Source organism: Protopterus annectens, chromosome 1.part1 (assembly GCF_019279795.1).
Source record: "Protopterus annectens isolate FY-2018-M chromosome 1.part1, PAN1.0, whole genome shotgun sequence".
NCBI lineage: Eukaryota > Metazoa > Chordata > Ceratodontiformes > Protopteridae > Protopterus > Protopterus annectens.
In genome coordinates, this window is record NC_056726.1 from 993,373,328 (window position 1) to 993,397,875 (window position 24,548).

General features: G+C 39.8%; 1 protein-coding gene across 1 annotated transcript in view; it reads left to right on the plus strand.

Moving 5' to 3' along the window:
* The window catches only part of TMC4 (transmembrane channel like 4), a 666,263-nt gene that overhangs the window by 180,589 nt on the left and 461,126 nt on the right, over window positions 1–24,548 (plus strand). Inside the window, exon 5 of the mRNA XM_044087548.1 lies at window positions 2,734–2,889. Within this exon, the coding sequence (XP_043943483.1) occupies window positions 2,734–2,889 (156 nt within the window). The remainder of the gene's footprint in view (window positions 1–2,733; window positions 2,890–24,548) is intronic.

Here is a 24,548-nt window from a genome sequence, read left to right on the forward strand (position 1 = left end):
CCAAAGGTTCCTTGACTTTGTTAACTCCAATGCACTGGACCAGCTGGTTGACACCCCTACTTTAGCTGCCAACATCCTGGATTTGGTGCTTACCGATATGGGGGACCACTGTAGCACCCCCACTGTGAGGTCTTCCCTAGTGAGATCTGACCACAAATCAGTCTCCTTCGAAGTGACTATCACACCTGCCCCCCCCCCCCCCCCCCCACCAACCAGCAGCAACTAAACTAAAAAACTTCTCCAAAGCAGATTATAACCTCTTACAGGATGGTATAAATAGCTTTACTGCATCTCCCTCCTCAGATGGAAATGGGAACTATACCGAGTTCTACACCAATACTTTATACAAACACCTGTATAACTACATTGTTTTGGCTGTACCTAATAGGATCAAAACAAGCTCCTCAAAGAAGAGTAAACCTGGCAGACAACTGCCATTAATTGGCTTTACAATAACAGGAAGAAATTGCTGTCTAAGAGTAAGTAGGAGTGATCTATAAACTGGAAACATTCCATCCTCAGCTTAAACAAGCAAATAAGACTTGTTGTGAAGTCCTCCAAAGCAAACTATGAATTCATATTTGCTTCCTCAATTAAGGACAACCATAAGGTGTTCTTTAGTTAAATCCATAACCTAAAAGGAAAGACCCAGATTTGTGCCAAACTGGTAGTTAATGATACCACATATACTGAGCCTGTGGACATAGCTAACCTGTTAGCCAAAAGGTTCTGTGAAAACTTCACTCCCCTGTCCCCAACACACATACCCATGACATCCCTACCACCTGCTCTCTACTGTTCATCTCTAAAGTGCAGGTAATAAACACCCTCTCCAAGGCCAAAACACAGCAGCTATGGGACCTGATAACATCCCAAGTTGTGTCCTTCATGGGCTCAAACAAGAATTAGCAATGCCATTGGTTACTCTTTTCAATCATAGTCTAAGGTCTGGCTTCATCCCAGCTGGATGGAAAACGGTCACCATTATCCCCTTGCACAAAGGTGGTGCTTCCACTGACCCCAGGAACTATAGACCTTTTAGCCTAACTAGCAGTATCTGCAAGGCAATGGAGGGAATTATCATGGACCTTATCAACAAAGATATAGGTAATCTCCAAACACTTGACCCAACTCAGTTTGAATTTGTCAAAGGGAGATCATGCCTCTTAAACCTGGTGGACTTCTTTGAGACAGTCACCAAGGCCCTGGACAAGGGAAAATCTGTGCATACAGCCTACCTAGACTTAGCTAAAGCTTTTGACACTATCCTAAACTCAGTCATCATTGACAAACTCACCCAGCTAGATATCAACCCTTATATCATTAGATGGGTCACTAACTGGTTCATTGATATAACCCATATAGCCAAAATAGGCAAATCCACCTCCAACAACAGACTTGTAACCAGTGGTATTCCACAGGGTCAGTCCTGGGACCCCTACTGTTTGGAATCTATTTCTCCGAAGTACAAGCTAAAACTAAAGGTCTATGGCTGACAAAGTTTGCTGATGACTGCAAACTGGGAGTGGTCATAGAATCTCCAAATTATGTCAACATCGTACAAGAGGGTCTTACACAAACAAATGATTAGTGCCAAAGTCATGGCCTTAAACTCAATGCAAAAAATGTATTATCACCCCTTTCTGTAAGTTCAGTGTTCCTGCTAACTACCACATCAATAAGAACACCCTAAGTACACACTCACTGTTGAGAGACCTGGGCACACAGGTTGACGTAAACTTACCTTAGATCACCATGTCTCCACAGTGGAAAGAAGGGCATTCTATATTGCTCATCTCATACGTAAGGGCATTGTTTCCAGAAAAAAAAAGTTATAACCTCTCTGTACTCATCCGTCATCAGGCCAATAATTGAGTACAACTTCCCTTTTGGTATATACCTTTCCAAGCACCTGCAACAATTGAAGAAACCACAAAGGTTCCTCACAAGGAAAATTCAAGGTCTTCAGCATCTGTCCCATGTGGATCATCTGAAATCACTGTCACTTTATTCTGTTTCATACAGACTACTCAGAGGCGATCTCTGCCTTGCATATAAGGCAATCTCTGACCCTGCTTTATTGGAAATGCTGCATATCTGTAAGTCAAATGGTACACGGGTTACTCGCTCTAAAGACCTTAACCTGGTATGTAACATTAACAGAACCTGCTGGAGGGACAAATTTGTCTCCCAGAGGTTACTACACCTTTGGAATGGATTCCCACTTCATGTCAAACAGAGCACCTCATTGGTCCTCTTCACATGCAATCTGGATGATCCGGATGGGTAACTGTAAATTCACCCAGGGGTTCCACTTGTGTCCCTCTTGGACAGGAGCAATTGGTTCTAATCATGGAAATAAGGGTATAACTTGGCTAGGCTTGTAAGGGGCCTAGGGCCATTAACCTAATAACTTCCTATGATCCTACCCTTCACATATTCAGGTAAGGGAATATTCCCACTCAACAAAGTCAGTGCATGCATGTCAGATACAACTTGGTGGCAGTAACCATGTAGTGTTGTAAGTAATTTGCATTTCCTACGTTTTTTAACAAATTGTCAATGCATCTTATAATAACTTTTGCTGGGCTGCTTATGTATTACTTTTTTTACCTTAACTCTGACTAAGGGTCTGCCAATATATTCATATAATTTATTTTCTACTGTACAAAATAATGTTTTGTTGTAGATATTTGGCAATGCCTAACACACAGTTCTGATTTTTTTCCGCAGGTCATTTTGGAACTGGCATCCAATCCTACTTCACATTTCTGCGCTTTCTTGTGCTGCTTAATTTGGTCACATTTTTCCTCATGGCAATCTTTGTGCTGATTCCTAACATGGTCTTTGACAGTCTCAGAAACCAGACAGATGTAAGCAGCATAACAGGTAAAAAAATCAAATAAGTCAGAAATTGTTGATAGATCAGTATGCAAAGGCTATTTCAAGAGATTGGCCTCACAGTGCAGAAGAAGGCCTCTCACCTGTGATTTCAGTGACCTGGATTCAAGCAGTATGCTGCATCTGAGATGGTCAGTTAGGAAGGGAGAGATCTGAGAGGCATAGGTCTGTTATCCTCTCTTGGGAGGTGAGTTAGCATTCCTGCTTGCTGGGCAGATGGTAATGGAGGTGCAGATGCACCACAGTAGGCAAGTAGCCAAAGATTGCAGATGTCTGCAGTAGGCAGTGAAGGAGGATGCATGTATGAGGGCCTGCAAAGACATCATCTGCAGGACTATAACATAAACAGATGTGTCACTTATAGCAACAGTGAAAACAGAACAGGCAAACAAATTACAAGCGAGGCACATGATGAACAGTGCAGGTTCCTTTTATGTAGTCAAAGGAACATAACCTACTCCAGCTATGAGGTAGGTGTATTTCATTTTTATTTTAACTTGTTTATTTATTTCTTCTGTTCACTGATAGAAGACCAACTGAGCAGGATCAATTTTCATTCGACTCCCACACATAAGAGCTCCAGAGAACAGTAACAATTACGCAGTTAAAAAACCCAGCAATATACGTTAAAATATGAAATAAACTGGAAACCAGACACCTTCCTAAGGGCTTCAGCTATAAATGCTTATTGATCGTGTCCCATTCACTGGTTATGTAACACTGCTTGATCACAAATATCGAGCACTGAGTACCTTTTCAGTGTTAATTTATCTGGTAAGAGATCACTTAAGCACAGACATTGTCTCATGTTTACTGACAAGCAGTTAATTCTCAAATAAACTGATAAGGTATTTGAGAGATGTATTTACACAATGTAACTGGAGGCAAAGCTCTCATATAAAAGTACTCCTAATGTCAATCAGGTTGTCAGTATCACAAACACTGCACCCATCACAGACAGTACAAAAGAGACACATAGACCCACATGTGCTGACGCACTTAAATGTATCCCTCTTAAACCCCAGATATCTCCTAGTTGAAGTAGACATAACAATTGACCTCAGCATCCCCAAATGCACTCTTTCAAAACAACACCCACATCAGCACATGCAGCCACATCTCATTGAGCCTTTACTTCTAAGCCCATAAGGCAAGTCACCACACAATCCAACATTCTGGTCATTGGAGACTTCATTGTGAGACACACTAATGTCCTTCTTACCATGCTGAGCAAGGAGACAGTTATGGTCAGCTACTTGTCAGGATCCAAGATCTGCTGCATTACACATGCACTCAGTGGACCACAAGCATCAGTATGACTCTGTCATAGTCCATGTGGGTGCAATGAGCTGAGATATATCTCCCTAGACTATATGAATATGGATATCATGGAGCTCTTGGAATATGTGTCCCAGGCTAATATGAGCCTAGCATGCAGCAATGGTTTACCTTCTCCAAGGATGTTGCCACACTACAAATAATACACTTTATCTCTTCCATCCAAAATCTGGTAACCTCTAAGCCAAACTCTACTTCGACACCCACCTCTCCAAGTCCCACTAACACAACTTTGTTTTCTTTTGAGCCAGTTCCCATTACTTACATCGAATATCTACTACTCAAGCTAAAACCGTGCTCTCCTTCCACTGACAATCTATCTCCTACATTCCTCAAACTTGCTGCTGACTCAATTGCCTATCCTGTATATATACTAATTAATCAATATATTCTGGAATCAACTGTCCCCACCCTTTGGAAATCTTTCTTCACTATCCCTCTTCATAAAGGTGTAAAATCCACTGACTCCTCAAACTACCGACCCATTGCCATTCCGTCCCCCCTCTCCAAGATATTAAAAAAAATGTATTCACTCACAGCTTCTCAATCACCTCCTCACAAACCACTTACTTACCCATACCCAGTATGGATTTCATCCTCACCACAGCACCACCACTGCCCTCTTCTCCTTCACTCATATCATTGCAGAGGCCATAGACAACAATAAACTCATTTCCTGTCTCTTCCTAGATCTCTCCAAAACCTTTGATACTGTCTCTCATCCTCTACTACTATCCAAACTCGCAAATCTCCTCCTATCCCCCTCCACACTTGCCTGGTTTAATAGGTACCTATCTGGCAGGGAACAATCTGTCAAATGGCTCTCATCCTCCTCATCTTTCCTTCCCATCTCCACTGGTGTTCCCCAAGGCTCCATCTTGGGACCCCTTTTGTTTAACATCTTCACCAATGATCTTTACACCTCATGCAAAGAATCCTCCCTTATTCAGTATGCCGACTCCACACTTATATGCATCTCAAATAACATTCCTGAACTACACTCCCTGACCCAATGACCCTACTATCCACTGAACAATGGCTCTCTCACAACCTATTGATCCTAAATCCAAAAAAGATCAAACTCCTACTTTTCCTTCCCCGTTCTCTTTCCCATCATAAAACCTCCCTTTTTATTACATCTTCTAACAATACAAATATCCAGCCTGACACCCACACAAAACTCCTAGGGGTCATTATCGATGACGAACTCAAGTTCAACCTACACATACTCCAATGTATAAAAAAAACAAACCAGAAACTAGGTCTGCTATATGGGAACAAAAAATTCCTAACCCCTGAATCTAGACTTACCCTGGGCCAGGCACTCCTCCTCCCCTCCCTCTTATACACCGCCCCAGTTCTTACCAATATCCAGGCCTTCACTCTAAACAAACTGCAACAAACTTAGGCTTAAAATAGCCAGATTCATTACTAACTCCCCATACAACTCACACCACTGCATTTCTTTAAACTCTCTTCAATGGCTTGAACTTCCCCAGTTTCTGTTATCTTATCAATTTCATATGCTACACTCTATACTTTATAAACCCTCCTTCTGTCCATCTCTATCTTCCTTAGTCTCCATTTACACCCCATCCCGGACCTTCCGTACTTCTAACCAACAATTACTTGATATCTACCACCCAAAAAGGTCAGTAGGCAAACTACTCTACAAACACTCCCTTGCCCATGCTTGGAACAAACTTCCCATTGACTTACGTTCAATCTCCCACACCTCACATTTTAAAAATGAACTAAAAGCTTATTTTCTCAATTCAAGAACCTGCCCTTGCCATGACCCTACCTAGTCTTCCTTCCATTTATGTACCCTCAAAAGGACCATACTTAATACCTCATTACACCTCTCTCTCCAATGTGTCTACTATGTATTTGCACAATTTTATACAAACAAAAAATGTTCATTGTTGACCTATTGAACTATATCAATTTAAAATTGTTACTTAGCTTCTTTTTAATGCAACTTTAAATTTATGCATGTATCCCAACATATGCGAATTGTTTTGCTATAACTGCTATTATATCAATATTACTTAAAATTGTACTTGTTTTAAAATGTACTACTGGAGCTTTTCTCCTCGGGTCTCCACTGAAAATGGGCCACAAGCCCAGATGGACAAACCCGGTTAACAAATGTCAATAAATAAAATAAAAAAAATAAATAAATATAGGATGACTGACTTTGATAATTGGCTTAGTTTCTGGTGTCATTCTAAGGGGGTGCAGTATTTGTCAGCATGGAAGGAAATTTTCAACAGACCAGGCTGCTTTGGCAGGAATGTTCTGCACCTCTCTCCTCTAGGCTTTTGAATATTAGCTAAAACATTGTCTTCCCCCCTTAGTGCCTTTTTTTAGAAGTACTTCCAACATAACAAATCAAAACCAAGAAAATCTAACGGTGCTGCTACTTAATGCTAAGACTCTAAACAGGAAACCACTCCCTACACACTGTTCTTATCTTAGAGAATGCTGATGTCTGAACAGTCACTGAAACATGGTTTAAAGCTGTGAACAGCGCTCCAACAGCAAAAGGCTATAATGCCTTCCGCACATTTAGACCAGCTACTATACAGACATGGACTAAACTTGGAGGTGTCTTGACTTAAATCAAAAATAAATATAGTTCAAGGCTGATCAGAAAGGATGATACACTTCTTTACCTTCATATCACCACAGAAAAAAATCCTGTACCACTTCCTTGCAAGCTACAGGTCCCCCTCTATGACACAGGAACCCCATAACACATATTTAAGCTTACTGGAAACACCCACCATCCAATCCAATACCATATTCATGGGTGACTTTAATTACCCTACTATTAACTGGGAATCATGTATAACACCAAATGTGCAGTCACAGAGATTCCTAGATTTTGTAAACACAAACTCCCTGGATCAGATTGTTAATATGATGACAAGGGTTGCAAACATACTGGATCTGGTCCTCAGTGGATTGGGAGACTGCTGTACCCCCCACCCCCAATTCCCAGTTTAATGTTCAGTCTGTTAAGGTCAGACCACAGAAAGGTCTCCTTTGAAGTAAAAATAAAACCAGGAACACCAGCTAATCTTGAAATGTTCAGTATCTACTCTAAGACTAACTTCCTACTATTAAGTGATAACCTAGCAAACTTTCCAGCCCCATTAAACCCTGAGAACACTGCTGTCTTTGCAGAACTGTTCACAGAAATCCCATACAAGCATGTTAATAGCTGCTTAGAGGTGGCTGTACCCATAAGAAATAAGTACAGAAATAACTCAAAAAGCAAGACACCCTTCTAGAATCACAGCATCAATAGGCTGCATAATAGAAGGAAGAAAATCATGGCAAAAATTAGGAGGTGTAGCACCCAGCAGGATAAAAGCACTCTCATCAGACTAAAAAACAACTCTGAAGACAAATTAATAAAGTCTACCAAAGCCAGATTTCAGGTATGTTTGGCCTCCCAGGCCATGGGCAACCACACAGCATTCTTTAGCTATGTCTGCAACCTCAAAGGTAATACACAATTGTGTGCAGAGCTCATTGTTAATGGTGCCACCTATACTGAGCAAGAAGATAAAGCAAAACTACTGGCAGACAAATTCAGCTCTAACTTTACCCATCTGTCATAGTGGGGGACCTGTAGCTTGCAAGGAAGTGGTATGGGATTTTTTTCTGTGGTGATATGAAGGTAAAAAAGTGCATCATCCTATCTGATAAGCCGTGAACTATATTTATTTTTGATTTAAGTCAAGACACCTACCCTAGGAAATTACATCACATATAACTCTCCCTACTATCACTAGGGAACAGGTCCTCAAAGCTCTCACTAAGGCTCCCATGATGCCTTCTAAATAGCATGAAACATGGAATTGTTATGTAACCATAGCCTTCAAACTAGATTCATGTCACATGACTGGAGAACACCAATGGCATCTCTCTGCACAAAGGTGAGTAATCTACACTCTCTGGAAACTACAGACCCATAAGTCTCACTAGTCACATATGCAAAGTCAGGAAAAGAATTATCATGCAAATGATCAGTAATGACATAGGAAACCACCAGACACTGGACCTAACCCAATTTTGTTTTGACAAAGGCAAGTCATGCGTACTCAAAGCAATGGGTGAGATCAAAATAGTTTACACTGCCTACCTTACATGGCTAAGGCATTTGACACACTATCCCACTTGGTCATTGTTGATAAACTCAAGAGGTTAGGTATAAATCGTTATGTCACCTGATGAATAGCCAGCTGACTCACATTAAGTTAGAACTGGAGAGTCCACCTCTACAAGGAGGCTAGTCACAAGCACAGTCCCTCAGGAATTGGTCCTGAGACTGCAAGTTTTTGGCATTTGCCTCTCTGAAATCAAGGTCAGTGTCAAGGGTCTCTGGCTGACAAAATTGCAAATGATTGCAAATTAGGAGTCATAGTATTCCCCACTGACACTAATGTTCTTCAGAAAGGGTTGACACAGACAAATAACTTATGTCAGAGCATGGCCTAAAACTAAATGCCAAGAAATGTATAATAGTATCCTTCAGGAAGTCATTCACCCTGGTCATATTAACAACACAGCCCTAAGAATTGACCCAGTAGTCAGGGATTTGGGGACACACATAGTAATCTAGCCTTTGACAGTCATGTGTCTACAGTAGTGAGGAAATCATTCTAAGTTGTGCAACTTACAAACAAAGGTGTAGCATCAATGTCCAAGGAGGTCATTGTTCCACTGTATTCGGCATTCATCAGACCTATCATTGAGTACAATGCCCCCTTTTGTATGTACCTAAACAGGCACATCCACCAACTGGAACATCCAGAGAAATTCCTCACTAAAATAATACAGAGCATAAATAGCATATCCAATATCTCAGTGTCCCATCCCTGTATTCTGTCTCCTACAGGCTGTTGAGAGGAGATCTATGCCTGGTATACAATGCCTTGTTGGACCCCACCCTGATGGACCTCCTGCATATCTACAAAACAAACAGCACCAGAATTACCCATTCCAAAGATGTAAACCTTGCATTCATCCTGTGGTGGCACCTATGTTCCTCATGGACAGGGGTAGCCGGTGCTGATCATAGACCCACTCTGTTCATAAATTCTTTCTGCAAACTGCCCAGAAAAGAACAAATGGAGATACTTGGTATTAACATGGCTAGGCTTGTAAAGTCTCTAGGTCTGCTAGCCTAATAGCCTCCTATGAACCTGTGAACCTATAAACAGGACCTGCTAGACTGACAAATATGTATTCCAGAGACTATCCCTTCTCTAGAACAAGCTCCCCATCCATGTGAAGCAGAGTTCCTCCCTAACCCAATTGAAGTGTAACTCGGACATTTGGATGGGGAAAAGGAAAGTCATCCCTGATTTGCCACCTGTGTCTCTAATGGACACAGGCAGCCTGTAAATAGTTCATCTCCCAGGCCCCTGCTTATACATGTTTCATCTCCCAAGACCTTGCTTTCAATTATAAGGGTACCAGAACATTTTCTGAGATTTGGGATGCATGGCTAGGATTAAAAAGTTCCTAGAGGTCATTAGCCTATTACATAAATACATAATATAGTAACAGCAAATAAATAAATAAATAAAATAAATAAATCAACATATAATATAATGTGATAAAACATAATAGTACATAACTATATGATATAATAATGGTACATAGATATTTGTCTAATAATATAATAATAGAATAATGTATAAATATATAGTTATATTTATCAATATTACCATAACATGTCAATGATTTGGGATGCATGGCTAGGCTTAAAAAGGCTCGGCTGGTGATTTGCCTAGTACACAGCTATGAGCCCATAAACCTATGAACAGGGCAAGTCTCTGGCATCTTTTTTTCCAATAAAGAGTAATGCATACATACATACAAATATTTCAACCATGGGCATCGATGCCCTTCTAGCCTGCCAATATACCATTACACTTGTTCCCATAATAAGCTATGCACTGAACTGGTTGTGGATGGCACCACCCATACTCAACCACAGGTAATAACCAACCTGCTAGCTGACAGATTTGGAGCAAACTTCACCCTCCTGTCCCCTCCAGTCATCCTCCAAATTATACCTGTCACCATTCCTCAGCCTATTATCTCAAGAGAGCAGATCATCTCAGCACTCTCCAAGGCCAAAAACATGGCATCAATGGGACCAGACAACATCCCATGTTTCCTTTTAAACAACTTAAAACATGACCCAGCAGACCCACTTGGATCCCTGTTTAACCACAGCCTGTGAACTGCCTATGTTCCAGCTGAATGAAGGACAGCAACAGTAATTCCTCTGCCTAAAGAGGGACCATCAACTGACCATGGGAATTGAGAGATTGGACACTAAAGAGGGAGAAAAGGACCTGTACTGATTGGCTAGACAGAGGGACAGAGCTGGGAAAGATGTGCAGCAAGTAAGGGTGATAAAGGATAGTGAGGGAAAGGTACTCACAAGAGAGGAGAGTGTGTTGAGTAGATGGAAAGAGTATTTTGAGAGGCTGATGAATGAAGAGAATGAGAGAGAGAGAAGGTTGGATGATGTGGGGATAGTGAATCAGGAAGTGAAACAGATTAGCAAGGAGGAAGTAAGGACAGCTATGAAGAGGATGAAGAGGATGAAGAATGGAAAGGCTGTTGACCCAGATGACATCCCAATGGAAGCATGGAGGTGCTTAGTTGAAATGGCAGTGGAATTTTTAACTAGGTTGTTTAATGACATTTTGGAAAGTCAGAAGATGCCTGAGGAGTGGAGAAAAAGTGTTTTTGGTACCTATCTTTAAGAATAAGGGTGATGTGCAGAGCTGCAGTAACTACAGAGGGAAAAAATTGGTCAGTCACAGCTTGAAATTATGGGAAAGAGTAGTAGAAGCTAGGTTAAGAAGGGAGGTGATGATTAGTGATCAGCAGTATGGTTTTATGCCAGTAAAGTGCACTACAGATGCAATGTTTGCTCTGAGAGTGTTATTGGAGAAATACAGAGAAGGTCAGAAGGAGTTGCATTGTGTCTTTGTAGACTTGGAGAAAGCATATGACAGGGTGCCTAGAGAAGAGTTGTGGTATTGTATGAGGAAGTCGGGAGTGGCAGAGAAGTATGTAAAAGTGGTACAGGATATGTACGAGGGTAGTGTGACAATGGTGAGGACTGCAGTGGGCGTGACAGATTCGTTTAAGGTGGAGGTGGGATTACATCAAGGATCACCTCTGAGACCTTTCTTACTTGCAGTGGTGATGGACAGGTTGACAGATGAGATCAGACAGGAGGCCCCATGGACTATGATGTTTGCAGATGACATTGTGATCTGTAGTGAGAGTAGGAATTAGGTTGAGGAGACTCTGGAGAGGTGGAGATATGCTCTACAGAGCAGAGGAATGAACGTCAGCAGGGCTAAGACAGAATATATGTGTGTAAATGAGAGGGAGAATAGAGGAATGGTGAGGATGCAAGGGAGTAGAGTTGGTAAAGATGGATGAGTTTAAGTACTTGGGATCAGCAGTTCAGAGTAATGGTGAATGTGGAAGAGAGGTGAAGAAGAGAGTACAGGCAGGGTGGAATGGGTGTAGAAGAGTGTCAGGAGTGATTTGTGACAGACGGGTACCAGTAAGAGTGAAAGGGAAGTTCTACAAGAGGGTAGTGAGACCAGCTATGTTATATGGGTTGGAGACAGTGGCATTGACAAAAAGGCAGGAGTCAGAGCTGGATGTGGCAGAGTTAAAGATGTTATGATTTGCACTCGGTGTGACTAGGATGGATAGGATTAGGAATCAGTATATTAGAGGGTCAGCTCATGTTGGACAGTTTGGAGACAAAGCAAGAGAGATGAGATTGCGTTGGTTTGGACATGTGCTGAGGAGGGATGATGGGTATATTGGGAAAAAGATGCCAAGGATGGAGCTGCCAGGTAAGAGAAAAAGAAGAAGGCCTAAGATAAGGTTTATGGACGTGGTGAGAGAGGACATGCAGGCAGTTGGTGTGACAGAGCAAGATGCAGAGGATAGGAAGAAATGGAAAGAGATGATCCGCTGTGGCGACCCCTAATGGAAAAAGCCAAAAGATGATGATGATGATGATGAGCCTTATCTGCACAGTCAGGGAAATAATCATTATGGACATTATTAACAAAAAAATAAGTAATCTCCAGATTCTGGACCCAACCCAGTTTAGATTCGTTAAAGGTTGATCATGCCTGTTAAACATGGCTGACTTCTTCGAGAAAGTCACAAGGCCCTGGACAAGGGCAAGACAGTGCATACAGCCAATCTCAACCTAGCCAAGGCATTTGACACAACCCCCCACTCAGGTATTATAGAGAAACTCTCCAGATTGGGAATTAACCCCTACATTACCAGATGAGTATCCAACTGGCTCACCGACATGACACATACTGTTAAAGTGCGTGACTTCACTTCTAGCAAAAGACCAGTCACCAGTGCATACCACAGGGTTCTGTGCTGGGCCCCTTACTGTTCAAAATTTATTTTTCAGAAGCCTGGTCAAACTTGGATAGACTATGGCTGACCAAGTGCATTGACAATTGCAAACTGGGAGCAATCATTGAGTCCACCAATGATGTTAAAATACTGCAGACAGGCTTAACATAGACAAATGATTGGTGCTAAACACAGATTAAAGGTAAATACAAAAAGTGCATTATTATTCCCTTTGGGAAAGCTGACATCCCTGCCAATTACATTACAGATATCACCTGCCTAAATGTAGACCCAGTGGTATGTGATCTGGGTACTCCAGTTGATAGCAATCTGAACTTTGACCATCACATTTCCACAATAGTAAGGAAATCCTTCTATGTGCCATATCTTATAAGTAAAGGTATCACATCTAGATCTAAGGATGTTATAATTCCATTGTACTCGGCCCTCATCAGACCAATAATTGAGTATAATCCTCCCTTTTGCATGTACCTCACCAGACACTTGCAACAACTGGAGAGACTGCAGATGTTTCTCACCAATAAATTACAGGGTACATAAAACTGAGCCTCATGTGGTTTGATTTATGAATATGTAGCATTTACATCAAGGCTGGGTCAGAGACTGCCTCTTTTCTGGAACAAGTTTCCAGTTCACATGAAACAGAGCCCCTCCCTGACCCTCTTCAAATGCAACCTAGATCAATGGATGGTTGATTGCAAATTCACTCTTGAGGTGGTGCCCATGTCCCTCCTGGACAGAGAAAGTCAGTCTTAACTACCATAGACCCCTACCTCTGTGATCTTCACTCACCTAACTACCGACAATTGGGCAACTTGGTTAAATATGGCTAGGTTCATAAGGGCTTTAGGGCCATTAGCCTAGTAACCTCCTATGAACCTCTGAACCTATACAGTGTCCACGCTGTTCTTAAAAATATCTAAACTAGCACTTGCTTCAATTTAATTTGGGTAGTTTGTTCCATTCATCAGTTGCTCTATCAGAGAACCAATTAGTACACTTCTCATGCCTATAGAATCCTCTACAAAGGTTGTCTGATAATTCTCTAGTACTTTTTGAAAATCTCACAAGTTCAGATATATTAGTTTTTCATAATAACTTAAATTTTCGCTTCCATGGATGCCCTTTTTTAAATACCTTAATTGAATTATCACTTGTAACATAGACAGATTTACATTTATATAAAAGTAATCAAACTGTATTAACAAGTTCACATCTACAAGCATTATACTTCACATGCATTGCTATATATCATATAATCTAAGCAACATTACATAAATTATTCAATTTCTGCCCTTTTTTGTAAAACAAGAAACATCTTTATTAAACCATCACTTATGACATAGGCAATCATACATTTATATGAATGAAAACAAACCACACCGAAACAATCCTAGTTGCAAGCATTTTACATCACAAACCATACTGACACACTCCCAGTTGCAAACATTATACATCACTTATAATCTACCCAATCATTTTCAGTCAAATATTACATAGCTCATATAAGTCCTGTCTTGTTTTATACATCATTCCTCCCCTGTATGTATTATTGCCACAATTCCCATTTTTCCTATATAGTTTGCTCCTGTCATTTTCTAAAGATCTCAGTTTGAGTTGTTTTATTCCTATTACTATATTCACTACTTCTAGTATAGTTGGTTTAGATTTTGATTTCCATTTTCTAGTAATTGCTTTTTCAGCAGCCACCGTAATTAAACACAGCAAGGCCTTACCATGCCTAGACAATTCTGATTCTGTATCATAGCTCAAAAACATCTCCCTCATCACACCGGGCTGCCCACCAAGCATCTCCGGAAGTGCATTCCACAGAGAATCCTTAAAGTCTGCCAATTCAGCTCACTACAAGAAAAATATATCACCAATTACCTCTTTCTTCCTATCACACCTCCAACATTTGCTGTCTATCTTAGGAAAAATTCTCTGGAGTCTACTTGGGGTATAAAATATCTATGTAGACATTTCCAACCAAAAATCCTAAATCTTCTAGATTTTCTTGCATATTTTCGAGACATACATATATCCTCCCCTTGTTTCTTTATGGATTGTCTATCCAATCTTTCTTCCCATTCCTTTCTAACCTCCTCTGATTGATTCTTATAACTATCATGCAATATTTTATACGCTCTACTAATTATTCCTTTTTTAATGGCAGCTTCTGTTGTAGATTCTACTAAAACCTCTACCAGTGATGGTCTTTCATTTAGGACCACCCTATTTATTTCTCTTTGCCTATACTCTGATATCAATCCTTGATAGGGAGAGCAATCTCTAACCTGCAGTCCAATTAAATTCTTGGTGTCTTCCCATTCTATAAACTTTCCCTTTATAGTTATTTGTTCCAATACCTGGTTCCTTTGCCAGTTTTCCCCAATACATTCCAGCCCCCTCTTGCCTATTGTCTGTATCCTTAATTGCAGTCATTCCTATGGGCATAATCTCCTTTCTTTCTTTCTCCTTTTCCTTGTTGGCTTAGTTTTTAGGATACTTTCTGCTACTTCATGGATATAACATTCTGTATGATTATTGTTATTCTCCTTAAAGGCCTGCATCCAAAATCCCAATCTCTCCTTGTTTCTTGGGCTCCCCACCCCTCCCTCCATTTCTTTATCATCCCTTTCCACTTTGAATTATAGCTTTCGGTTTGTGCTATATATTAACTTAACTGTGTAGCTCTGAAATACCCCTTAAAATTGGGTAATCCCAATCTACCCTGTTCTACTGGAAGAATTATCTTATCTCACTTGACTCTTACCATCTTCCCCTCCCAAAACTTCTCCTCTGGTTGATAAAAATATTCCTGACCTGTATATAAGATTAAAGGGACTAAAACATTTTAGCTGTTTGTATCTTACTATTCATATCCATATAAAAAGCTTCTATTTTCTCAGTTTTTGTATTATCTTTTGTTTAGTCTCTTCCCACATATCATTAGCTGCCACACCAGAATTATTATTCATCCATACTCCTAAATACTTCCTTTTATCATATCCCCATAAATATGGATATTGCTGAACCAGTTCATGTGTGTGTACATAATTTACCACTATTGCCTTTGTTTTAGCTTCATTAATTTTGTATCCCGAAAAGATCTGCAGCTGTCTCAAAATAGTCCACAACACTGTAATGTCTCTTTCTGGTTTTGTCAGGTATAAAATAGTATCATTTGCAAATAGAGCCAGCTTTTCTTGAATACCATACCAGTTATATCCTTGAATTTCTGAGTCCCTTATTTTCTTTGCTAATGGTTCTAAATATAATGCAAATAACAAACGGGAAAGAGGGCACCCCCTGCCTGGCTCCTCTTCTCAAGCAAAAATTATCAGAGAGGACCCCACACACTTTAATTTTCACATTTGATTCCTCATATACACTCCTAATCAACTTTATATTTTTTTTCAGAAAATACAAATGCTTCCATTGCCTTCTCATAAAGTCCCTGCTTACTCTGTCAAATTATTTCTCTGCATCAAGACTCACAACAGCAATGGTATTTTCTTGCATTCTGCTTCCCTTTGGATCATCTGTGTTCTGTTAATGTTGCCAAATGTTTGCCTCACCTCCACAAAACCACATTGATCCATATTTATCAATTTTGGCATTACTTTTGCCATTTTTTAGCCATTATAGACATGAACACTTTATAATCATGGTATAGTATTGAAACGGGCCTGTATGAAGCTGGATCTGGTGGATCCTTACCCCCTTTAGAAATTACAGCTACCACTGCTTTCTTCCAGGATGCTGGTACTTCTCCTCCTCTTAAAATACTGTTAAACAAAACGTTCCAGATATGTATTAGTTTTTCCCCTCCTACCTTCCAAACTTCCACAGAAATACCATCTATTCCTGAGGACTTTCCTGTAGATTGGTTACACATCACAATTTTTATCTCATCTCCTCATATGCTAACCATTAGTAACTGAGCCTCGTCTACCTATAACTTTGGCATATTTAATTCTTCCATAAACATTTCCATTTGTATCTTTTCTTGGTTTCCATATTTCTGTTTTATACAGAATTTCATAGAATTTCTGAAATAGTTCTAATACCTCTACAGGATCTCTTCTTACCCTCCTTGTTATAGGCTCCCTAAGCATGGCAACAGCTCCTTCTGCTTTCTGTTGCCTGAGTCATTGTGCTAAAGGTTTTTGTGCTCTAGTGTTATTACCTATTCTGCAATACTTTATGTTTTGTCAGTCCTGCTAAATAATTATTGGTACTTTTTAACCATAGCTCCCTTTATTTTATTTCCACCCTGTTTTTAAACTCCACTTTAATTTTATCCACTCCCTAGCTTTATTTTCAGAAGTAATTTCTGTCCTCTTGAATAGCTCCTGAATAATCTACTCTACCCATTCCTTAAATTCTTCTCTTTTCAACAGACAGATGGGAAAGTGTCATTGCCTCATTTGTATTTCATTACCCTGTGTTTTTATTTTAGTTATTACTGGTGCATGATCTGAAATAGTTATTGGGTGCATATCAAGACTGTCAATTAAATGCACACGTTCCTCTGCAATCTGAAATGTAAATTCTCTGAACCCTAGCTCAGTTTTTATACCTCGGGGAATAATATGTAAATTCACTCTGAACTCCTATTACTGAATTCACATCTTCTGTGCCAAATATTTTCATAAGTTTCTTCAAAAATCTACCCTCCTTTGTTATACTTTCCCTTCTGGGCCCTCCAGATACATCTTCTCTGCTGCAAATCAAATTACAGTCCCCACCTATAAGTAATATTCCTTTATGAAAACTGATCATTTCTTCCAGAATGTTTTAAGCTACATTACAGCAGTTTTAGGTGGAATATAAATACATACCAGTGTAATCCTCCTCCTCCCTTGCCAGTAGCCCCTTAACACTACAAATCTGTCATTAATATCTTTTTGTCCTCTTTTATCACTATTGGAACTCCTCTTGCAATCAGTATAAGTACTCCTGTTTTCCTTTGTCCCAGGTATTCCACAGAATAACTATCCTGAAAACCTTTCTCAGATTCACATATTCAGTTATTTTCAAGTGTGTCTCCTGTAACATAACTATATGCACTCTACATTTTAATATAGTTTACTATTCTTTCTCTTTTGTATTCATCTGTGAGACCACTGAAATTTAAAGACATTACAGAAAGCATCATTGTATTAAAAAGTTATTATTCCCACCTTTTTTATAGTACCCTTTTTCTTAAATGTCTTAAATGTCTAGCTCAGCTTTTGTGTTGCATGTAAACACTGTTTGGCAGGTTTAACTTTTATAAATTTGTTTCTTGTCATATCCATTTGAGTCTTAATCACATCTTACAAAACATTTTGTTTTATTGAAAGCCTCAAAAAAAATAATAAATCCCAATACCCCTTAAAACCTAATAATTTAATACTAGTACACAAAACTATATACATCTTCATTACCCTCCTAATAGGAACAAATGTCCCAAACTGGCAGTGACACTTACACTTGAGTTAACCTAAAAGTAAGGTTATCCATGCTAAGATGCATGGTGCAGCCTGTGCTTCTACTAAGTGCTAACTGGTTTTGTCTTATCTTTACAGCTCAGCCCAGCTGGGAAATCTCCAGAATGCTTTCACAGAACATTAGCTCCTAGCCAGTTTCTCTCTTTTTTTCCAGTCAATCACTCTCCGCTAGACTGTAACCAATTTCTCTTTATCAGATTGTCACCATGGAGACATGAGAACCAGACAGGCAATTTCTCTTTATCAGATTGTTTCCATGGATACACGAGGGACAGATACAGAATTACTACTAAGCATACATTTATTTGTTAGAAAATAGCCTCATAATATTCAATATTCTTTTTCATTTACTTGCTTACTCTTAAAACATGCTACTAAATCAGTGTAAGGTCCTTAATCCAGTCATTTCCCCATGCAAGAATAAGAAAAAGCACATTAATGCCTTTTTTTCATTGCAGTACCTACATTTCTTAAAACTGAACAAGAAGAAAATGGAGAAGGGAAAAAGAAAGACAAAAAATAATAACAGCAGCTATTTACAGTCCCCATTGCACTTAAAAATAACTGAGAAAACTTTGTTTTATATCATGCAAAGAAAACCATATACCACAAAAATAGTACTATTAAGAAAACATGTTTATTTTCTTACAGTTAACTTTCTCCCCTCTCTTTCCCTCCCCAAAGCATTTTTCCAAACATTAATGACATAAAGTAGGGCATACACATTAGATTCCCCCACAAGTCCAACAAATTCTAAAAAAAAGTCCAATATTTCCAGATGTTCTTGTTCTGTCACATTTCATAAATGTAATTATTGCATTGTAATCCCACATTGTTACTGGTTTTATTACTGTTCATCTTCATCTCCCAAATCCTGTCTCTGCTTCATTTCCAATGTACTCTTGATTCTTCTAGTCAACCCTCATGCTCCCTTCCTTCTCTCCATTTTCCTTTGAAATATTGGAAAGGGTTTCACAGGTACAGTTGCTGTATGGTCTTTAATACCAGAAGAACAAGAAGCAGAATCTCCTTCTGTTTCACATCTCACTTTTTGTTGTTAAAACTTTTTTATTTCCTCCTTAGCATGTACTTCATCAAAAATGATTTTGTCCCTCAAGCAAAGAATAAACTTGAAGACAGTTGGGTACAGCAGTTTGAATCTCACACCCATGTCTCAACATTCCCTGAATAGTGGAATGAACTTACTCCTCTTCTGCCTGGTATACAATGAGTAATCACTCTAAACAAACAATCTGCTATCTTCCACTTTTAGTATTTTGTACTTCTGTCACAGTTTTGCCAAAATCAACTCCCTCTGCTGGTGGGATTGGATCTTTACAGGTCTAGTTTGCTTTCCTCATAGCCAGGTTTGGAGCATATACACAATGTGCCATTTCAAATAACAACTCCTGCTGTGGAATACTAGTCCAGTTGCTTATTTGTACTTTCATAAAATGAATGCAGTCTGCTCCTTCCAGCTTCTTTGGTATAGCTGGAAAAACTCAGATTTTCCCTATGTGCTCTGTCCTTTAATTCTGTTTTTTTTAAACATGTCTTCCTGAGCAGTCTCATATTCAAGCAACCTTTTCTTCATTTCAAACTCTGAGTTTTTCACCTTTATCACCTCATCTGGATATCTATTTAAAGCTTCTTCCATTTTTCCAGCCTTTTGTTATTTGTGTTGATATACTCCATCAGTGTTTAATTTATTTTAACCAGGTTTGTGTGCAGTTGTCTTATATCTTCCTGTAGGTTACTGGAAGCCATGTCTGGAGGTTGCATTGTTTTTTTTTTTTTTGCTGAACACACAAGCACTCAGGTCACTTACCCCTAAGTACCAGTATGACTCAATCATAGTCCATGTGGACGTGAATGACCTGAGATGTACCTCCTTGAACTATATGAAGAGAGACATGATTGAGCTTTCAGAATATGTGTCACAGACAGGTATGAGCCTAGCACTGAGCAGCATTCTACCATCTCCAATGATGATGCCATAATACCAGCAGAAAATGATCACCTTTAACAATGGGCTTAGCTATTGGTATCATTCTAAAGGGTTCCAATACTTGTCAGCTTGGGAAGACATGGTTGATAGCCCATGCTGCTTTGCCAGGGATGGTCTTCACCAGCCACCTCTAGGCTTTCGGATATTGGCCAAAATATTATCCAACCCTACAGTGCCTTTTTAGACATTGCTAGACAGACAAACCTTCCAACATAACAAAAGCTACTCAGGATAAACTAAAGGTGTTACTGCTCAATGCTAGGAGTCTCAATAAAAAGCTGCTCTCCCTGGAAGTTCTCCTCATCCTGAAGAATGCTGATGTCTGTGCAGTTTCTGCAGGATTGTTCAAAACCACTGAAAACACTGTGGCAGTGCATGGCTATAATGCCTTTTATACATTCCGACCAACCATTGAACATGAAAGAGGTAAAGGTGGATGTGTATCTATCTACATAAAGGATAACCACACCTCAAGGCTGGTCCAACAACATGACTCCATGTCCAACTAACCATGGGAAAAATCCATTACCATATTCTTGGTAGCTACAGTCCCCCACTATGAACCAGGAAACTCATACATCATACCTGCAGTTACTAGAATCACTCATCATTCAGCCCAATACCATAGTCATGAGTGATTTTAACTACCCCTCCACTAATTGGGAGGCATACAAGACCACTAACATACAGGCCCAAAGATTTCTTGAAATTGTAAATTCAAATGCCTTGGAGCAGCTAGTCTGCACTCCCACTAGGGGAACAAATATCCTAGCTCTGGTAGTTACAAATATGGGAGAGTGCTGCAACCCCCCCCCCCCCCCAGTGTTATGTCCTCACTGCTAGGATCATATCACAAACTCCCTTGAAGTAAAGGTAAAACTAGTCCCCCCACTTAACCCCAGAAACGTTAATAAATTCTCTTAGGTAAATTACCCCCTATTAAGGGATGACATAGCTATTTCCAAGCTCCCCCAAATCCAGAAAACACAGAAACCTATGCAGAGGCATAAACAAAAGCCCTGTAAGACCATATAAACAAATGCATAAAAACAGCAGTACAAGACCAAAATAAACCGAGGCCAAACTGCAAAAACAAGAAACCCTGGTGGACCCCTAGTATTAATAGAGAGTACAGCAAAAGAAAGAAAATTTTGCTGAGAAGTAAGAGGGAATGTGCACAACAGAGAAATAAGTACCTCATTAGTATAAACAAGTGAATCAGGGTACTAGTTAAGTCTCTGAAAGCAGACTTTGATGTAAAAGTAGCCTCCAAAGCTAAGGATAACCATTAGGAGTTTTTTTAGTTATACCCTCAATCTTAAGGGTAACACCCTAGAATGTGTAGAATTACTTGTACATGGAATCACCTATACTCAGCTGGAAGACATAGCAAATCTGCTGACTGACAAATTCAGCTCAAATTTCATCTCATCACCACCCCCAGTTCTCCCAAAAAATACCCTCCACTGCCAATTATCGCCAAAGAACAGGTTGCCAATGTGCTTTCTAAAGCTAAAAACACAGATTTAGTGGGGCCTGACAATATACCAGGTTGCCTCTTAAACAGCTTAAATAAGACTTACCAAGCCCATTAGGATCTATGTTTAACCACAGCCTCCAGGCTGGCTTTGTCCTGATAGAGTGAAGGACAGCTACAGTCATCTCTCTCCATAAAGGGGAACCTTCTGCTGCCCTAGGAAATTACAGCCACATAAGTTTGACTATGGACTTAATAAATAATGACATAGTAGGAGACCACCAAACACTGGACCTGACCAATTTGCCTTTGTCAAGGGCAGGTCATGCGTACTGAATCTGGTGGATTTCTTTGAGAAAGTCACTAAGGCCATGAATGAGGGTAAAACAGTATGTACCACCTACCTTGACCTGGCCAAGGCATTTGACACCGTTCCCCACTCAGGTATTATAAACTCACAAAACTGGGCATAAATCCCTATGTCACCAGATGGATATCCAGCTGGTTCACGGACAGGACACGTGGTTAAAGTGGGTGAATCCAGATCCAGCAAGAGGCCAGTTACTACTGGTGTGACACAGGGCTCAGTACTGGGACCACTCATGTTCAGAATATATTTCTCTGAAGTTAAGGCAAATGTGGAAGGCCTCTGGATGACAAAGCTTGCTGGCAACTGCAAGCTAGGGGCAATCATTGAATCCCCCAACAATGTAGATATCCTTCAGGAGAGTCTAGATCAGACAAATGACTGGTGCCAGAACCATGGCCTAAAATGAAATGCAAAAAAATGCATCATCATCATCATACCCTTTGGAAAGCCAAATACTCCTGCAAATTACAACATCAATAGAACACCCCTTAGAGTGGACTCAGAGGTGAGAGATCTAAGTACACAGATAGTAGCCTGAACTTTCACCACCATGTGTCCACAGTGATGAGAAAATCCTTTTATCTGACACAACTTATAAGTAAAGATATGGCACCCAGATCCAAGGAAATTATTGTCCCACTGTACTCAGCCCTCATTAGACCAATAATCGAGTACAGTGGACCATTTGGCATGTACTTCACATAGGCACTTACAGCAGCTGGAGTGACCTCAGAGGTTCCTCACAAAAAAAATATAGGGTGCAAACAACATGAACTATGCAGATAGACTAAAAGCCCTATCCCTTTACACTGTCTCTTACCGACTATTACGGGGTGACCTATGCTCTCAAGACACTCACAAATCCAGCCCTGATGGAGCTTCTATACATCCACAAGTCAAACATCATAAGGGTACTTGACTAGGCACTTACAGCAGTCCATTTCACAAATGACAGAAATAGCGTATGGATCCCTAATGTTGTTCCAAAGGGCAGAATAACATAATAAGTTGATCTCTGCTAATTACACAGCTCTAAGTGGTACACAAGGAAACTGCCTGTCCTGGAAAGAAACTCTCCTACCATGGTGGTGTATGTGCACCTTCACAATGCCTCATTATGTTTTTGTCTTTACAGTGTCTCTGATTCAGTGGAACGACAAGCAATGGATATAGAAGATGGGTCTCTTGTAAGTATCCATCTGACAACCGTTAACACCAAACCACCTCTGATCTAGTCTGTAGTGCTTAGCAAAAGTGTGACTGTAGACCATGCTGTTGCATCTTAAATGTATGTGGACCTCTCTGCCCCCAAAAATGCAGTTGACACAGTCACCTGTCCAGTGGAATGGACTCCGATGGGTCATATTGGAGTAATGTGCATCTGATAACTCCAGCTGGAAAGGGCTGACTGACAATTTGGTCTTAAAAAGGCTGACAGCTAGGATATGGTGATCTAATTTGTTTGTTTTCTTAAGGCTGTAAGTGAATTGGATACAACTACCTTTCCTCTGTTTATTAGCTTGCCGCAATTAAAAATTACCTTTACGATTACCACATGTTGTGATGAACATCAGCATGAAACAATAGAAGATTATGTAGAAAGTCAGAATGGTGTGCACAAAAACTGCAAGTACCAGATGTGGTAACACTGAACATTTGACAGTACTGGCAGGAACATGACCTGTTAATATGTAAATCCTGTTTTCTTTGTGTGTGATACTTGGATTTGGAGTTATGAGAAGACAAAACACATTTTGATGATAAAATTACATTTGGTGACAATTATATTTTACAAAGATGACATTATGGAGAGTCATGAAGAAAACATACTCCTGTCTGTGGGTAACTTACATATCTGCAAAGGGACTGGTATACAAGTCAATACAAAAAAGATGAGAAGGAGTTTGAAAATATTTAAGTAATGATCAAAATATGGCTGCCTATCTTCACCAAAGATAAGTGCAAACTGTGAAACTGTGGCAGTGAGGGGACATGACAGTCCTTTGATACAAGAATTACAAAAGTAGTATGCTGCCACCATTCTGGTCACAGCTAAAGAGAGTATGTATATAACCTATCCATTTTTAATACAAACACCAATAATAAATGTTAAAGCAAATAAAAATGACTTTCTTCAGTCAGCAAATCTTCTGAGATTGTTTTTTGGCCAGACTACAATTTTGCCAGGTGCATCCCACTCCATTTGCCCTCACTGTGCATGAGCTCACTCCGCTCCCCTACCCTACCCTACCCTTATTTCCCATCCACCCCCACCTCCTTATTTCTGTAACTGACAATACCTGTTCTCTACTCTTCACTATCTAAATATGCTCTCCTTTAAAACAATACATACCCTAAATATCCTAAACTCACCACTTCCCACCATAAGACAATGTCTCACTCTAACCTCTGTCATACTCATATTATTAACCTGTTCTAGTGTAACAAATTCAACTCCCTGAATACTTCACCTACTACCACAAGGTA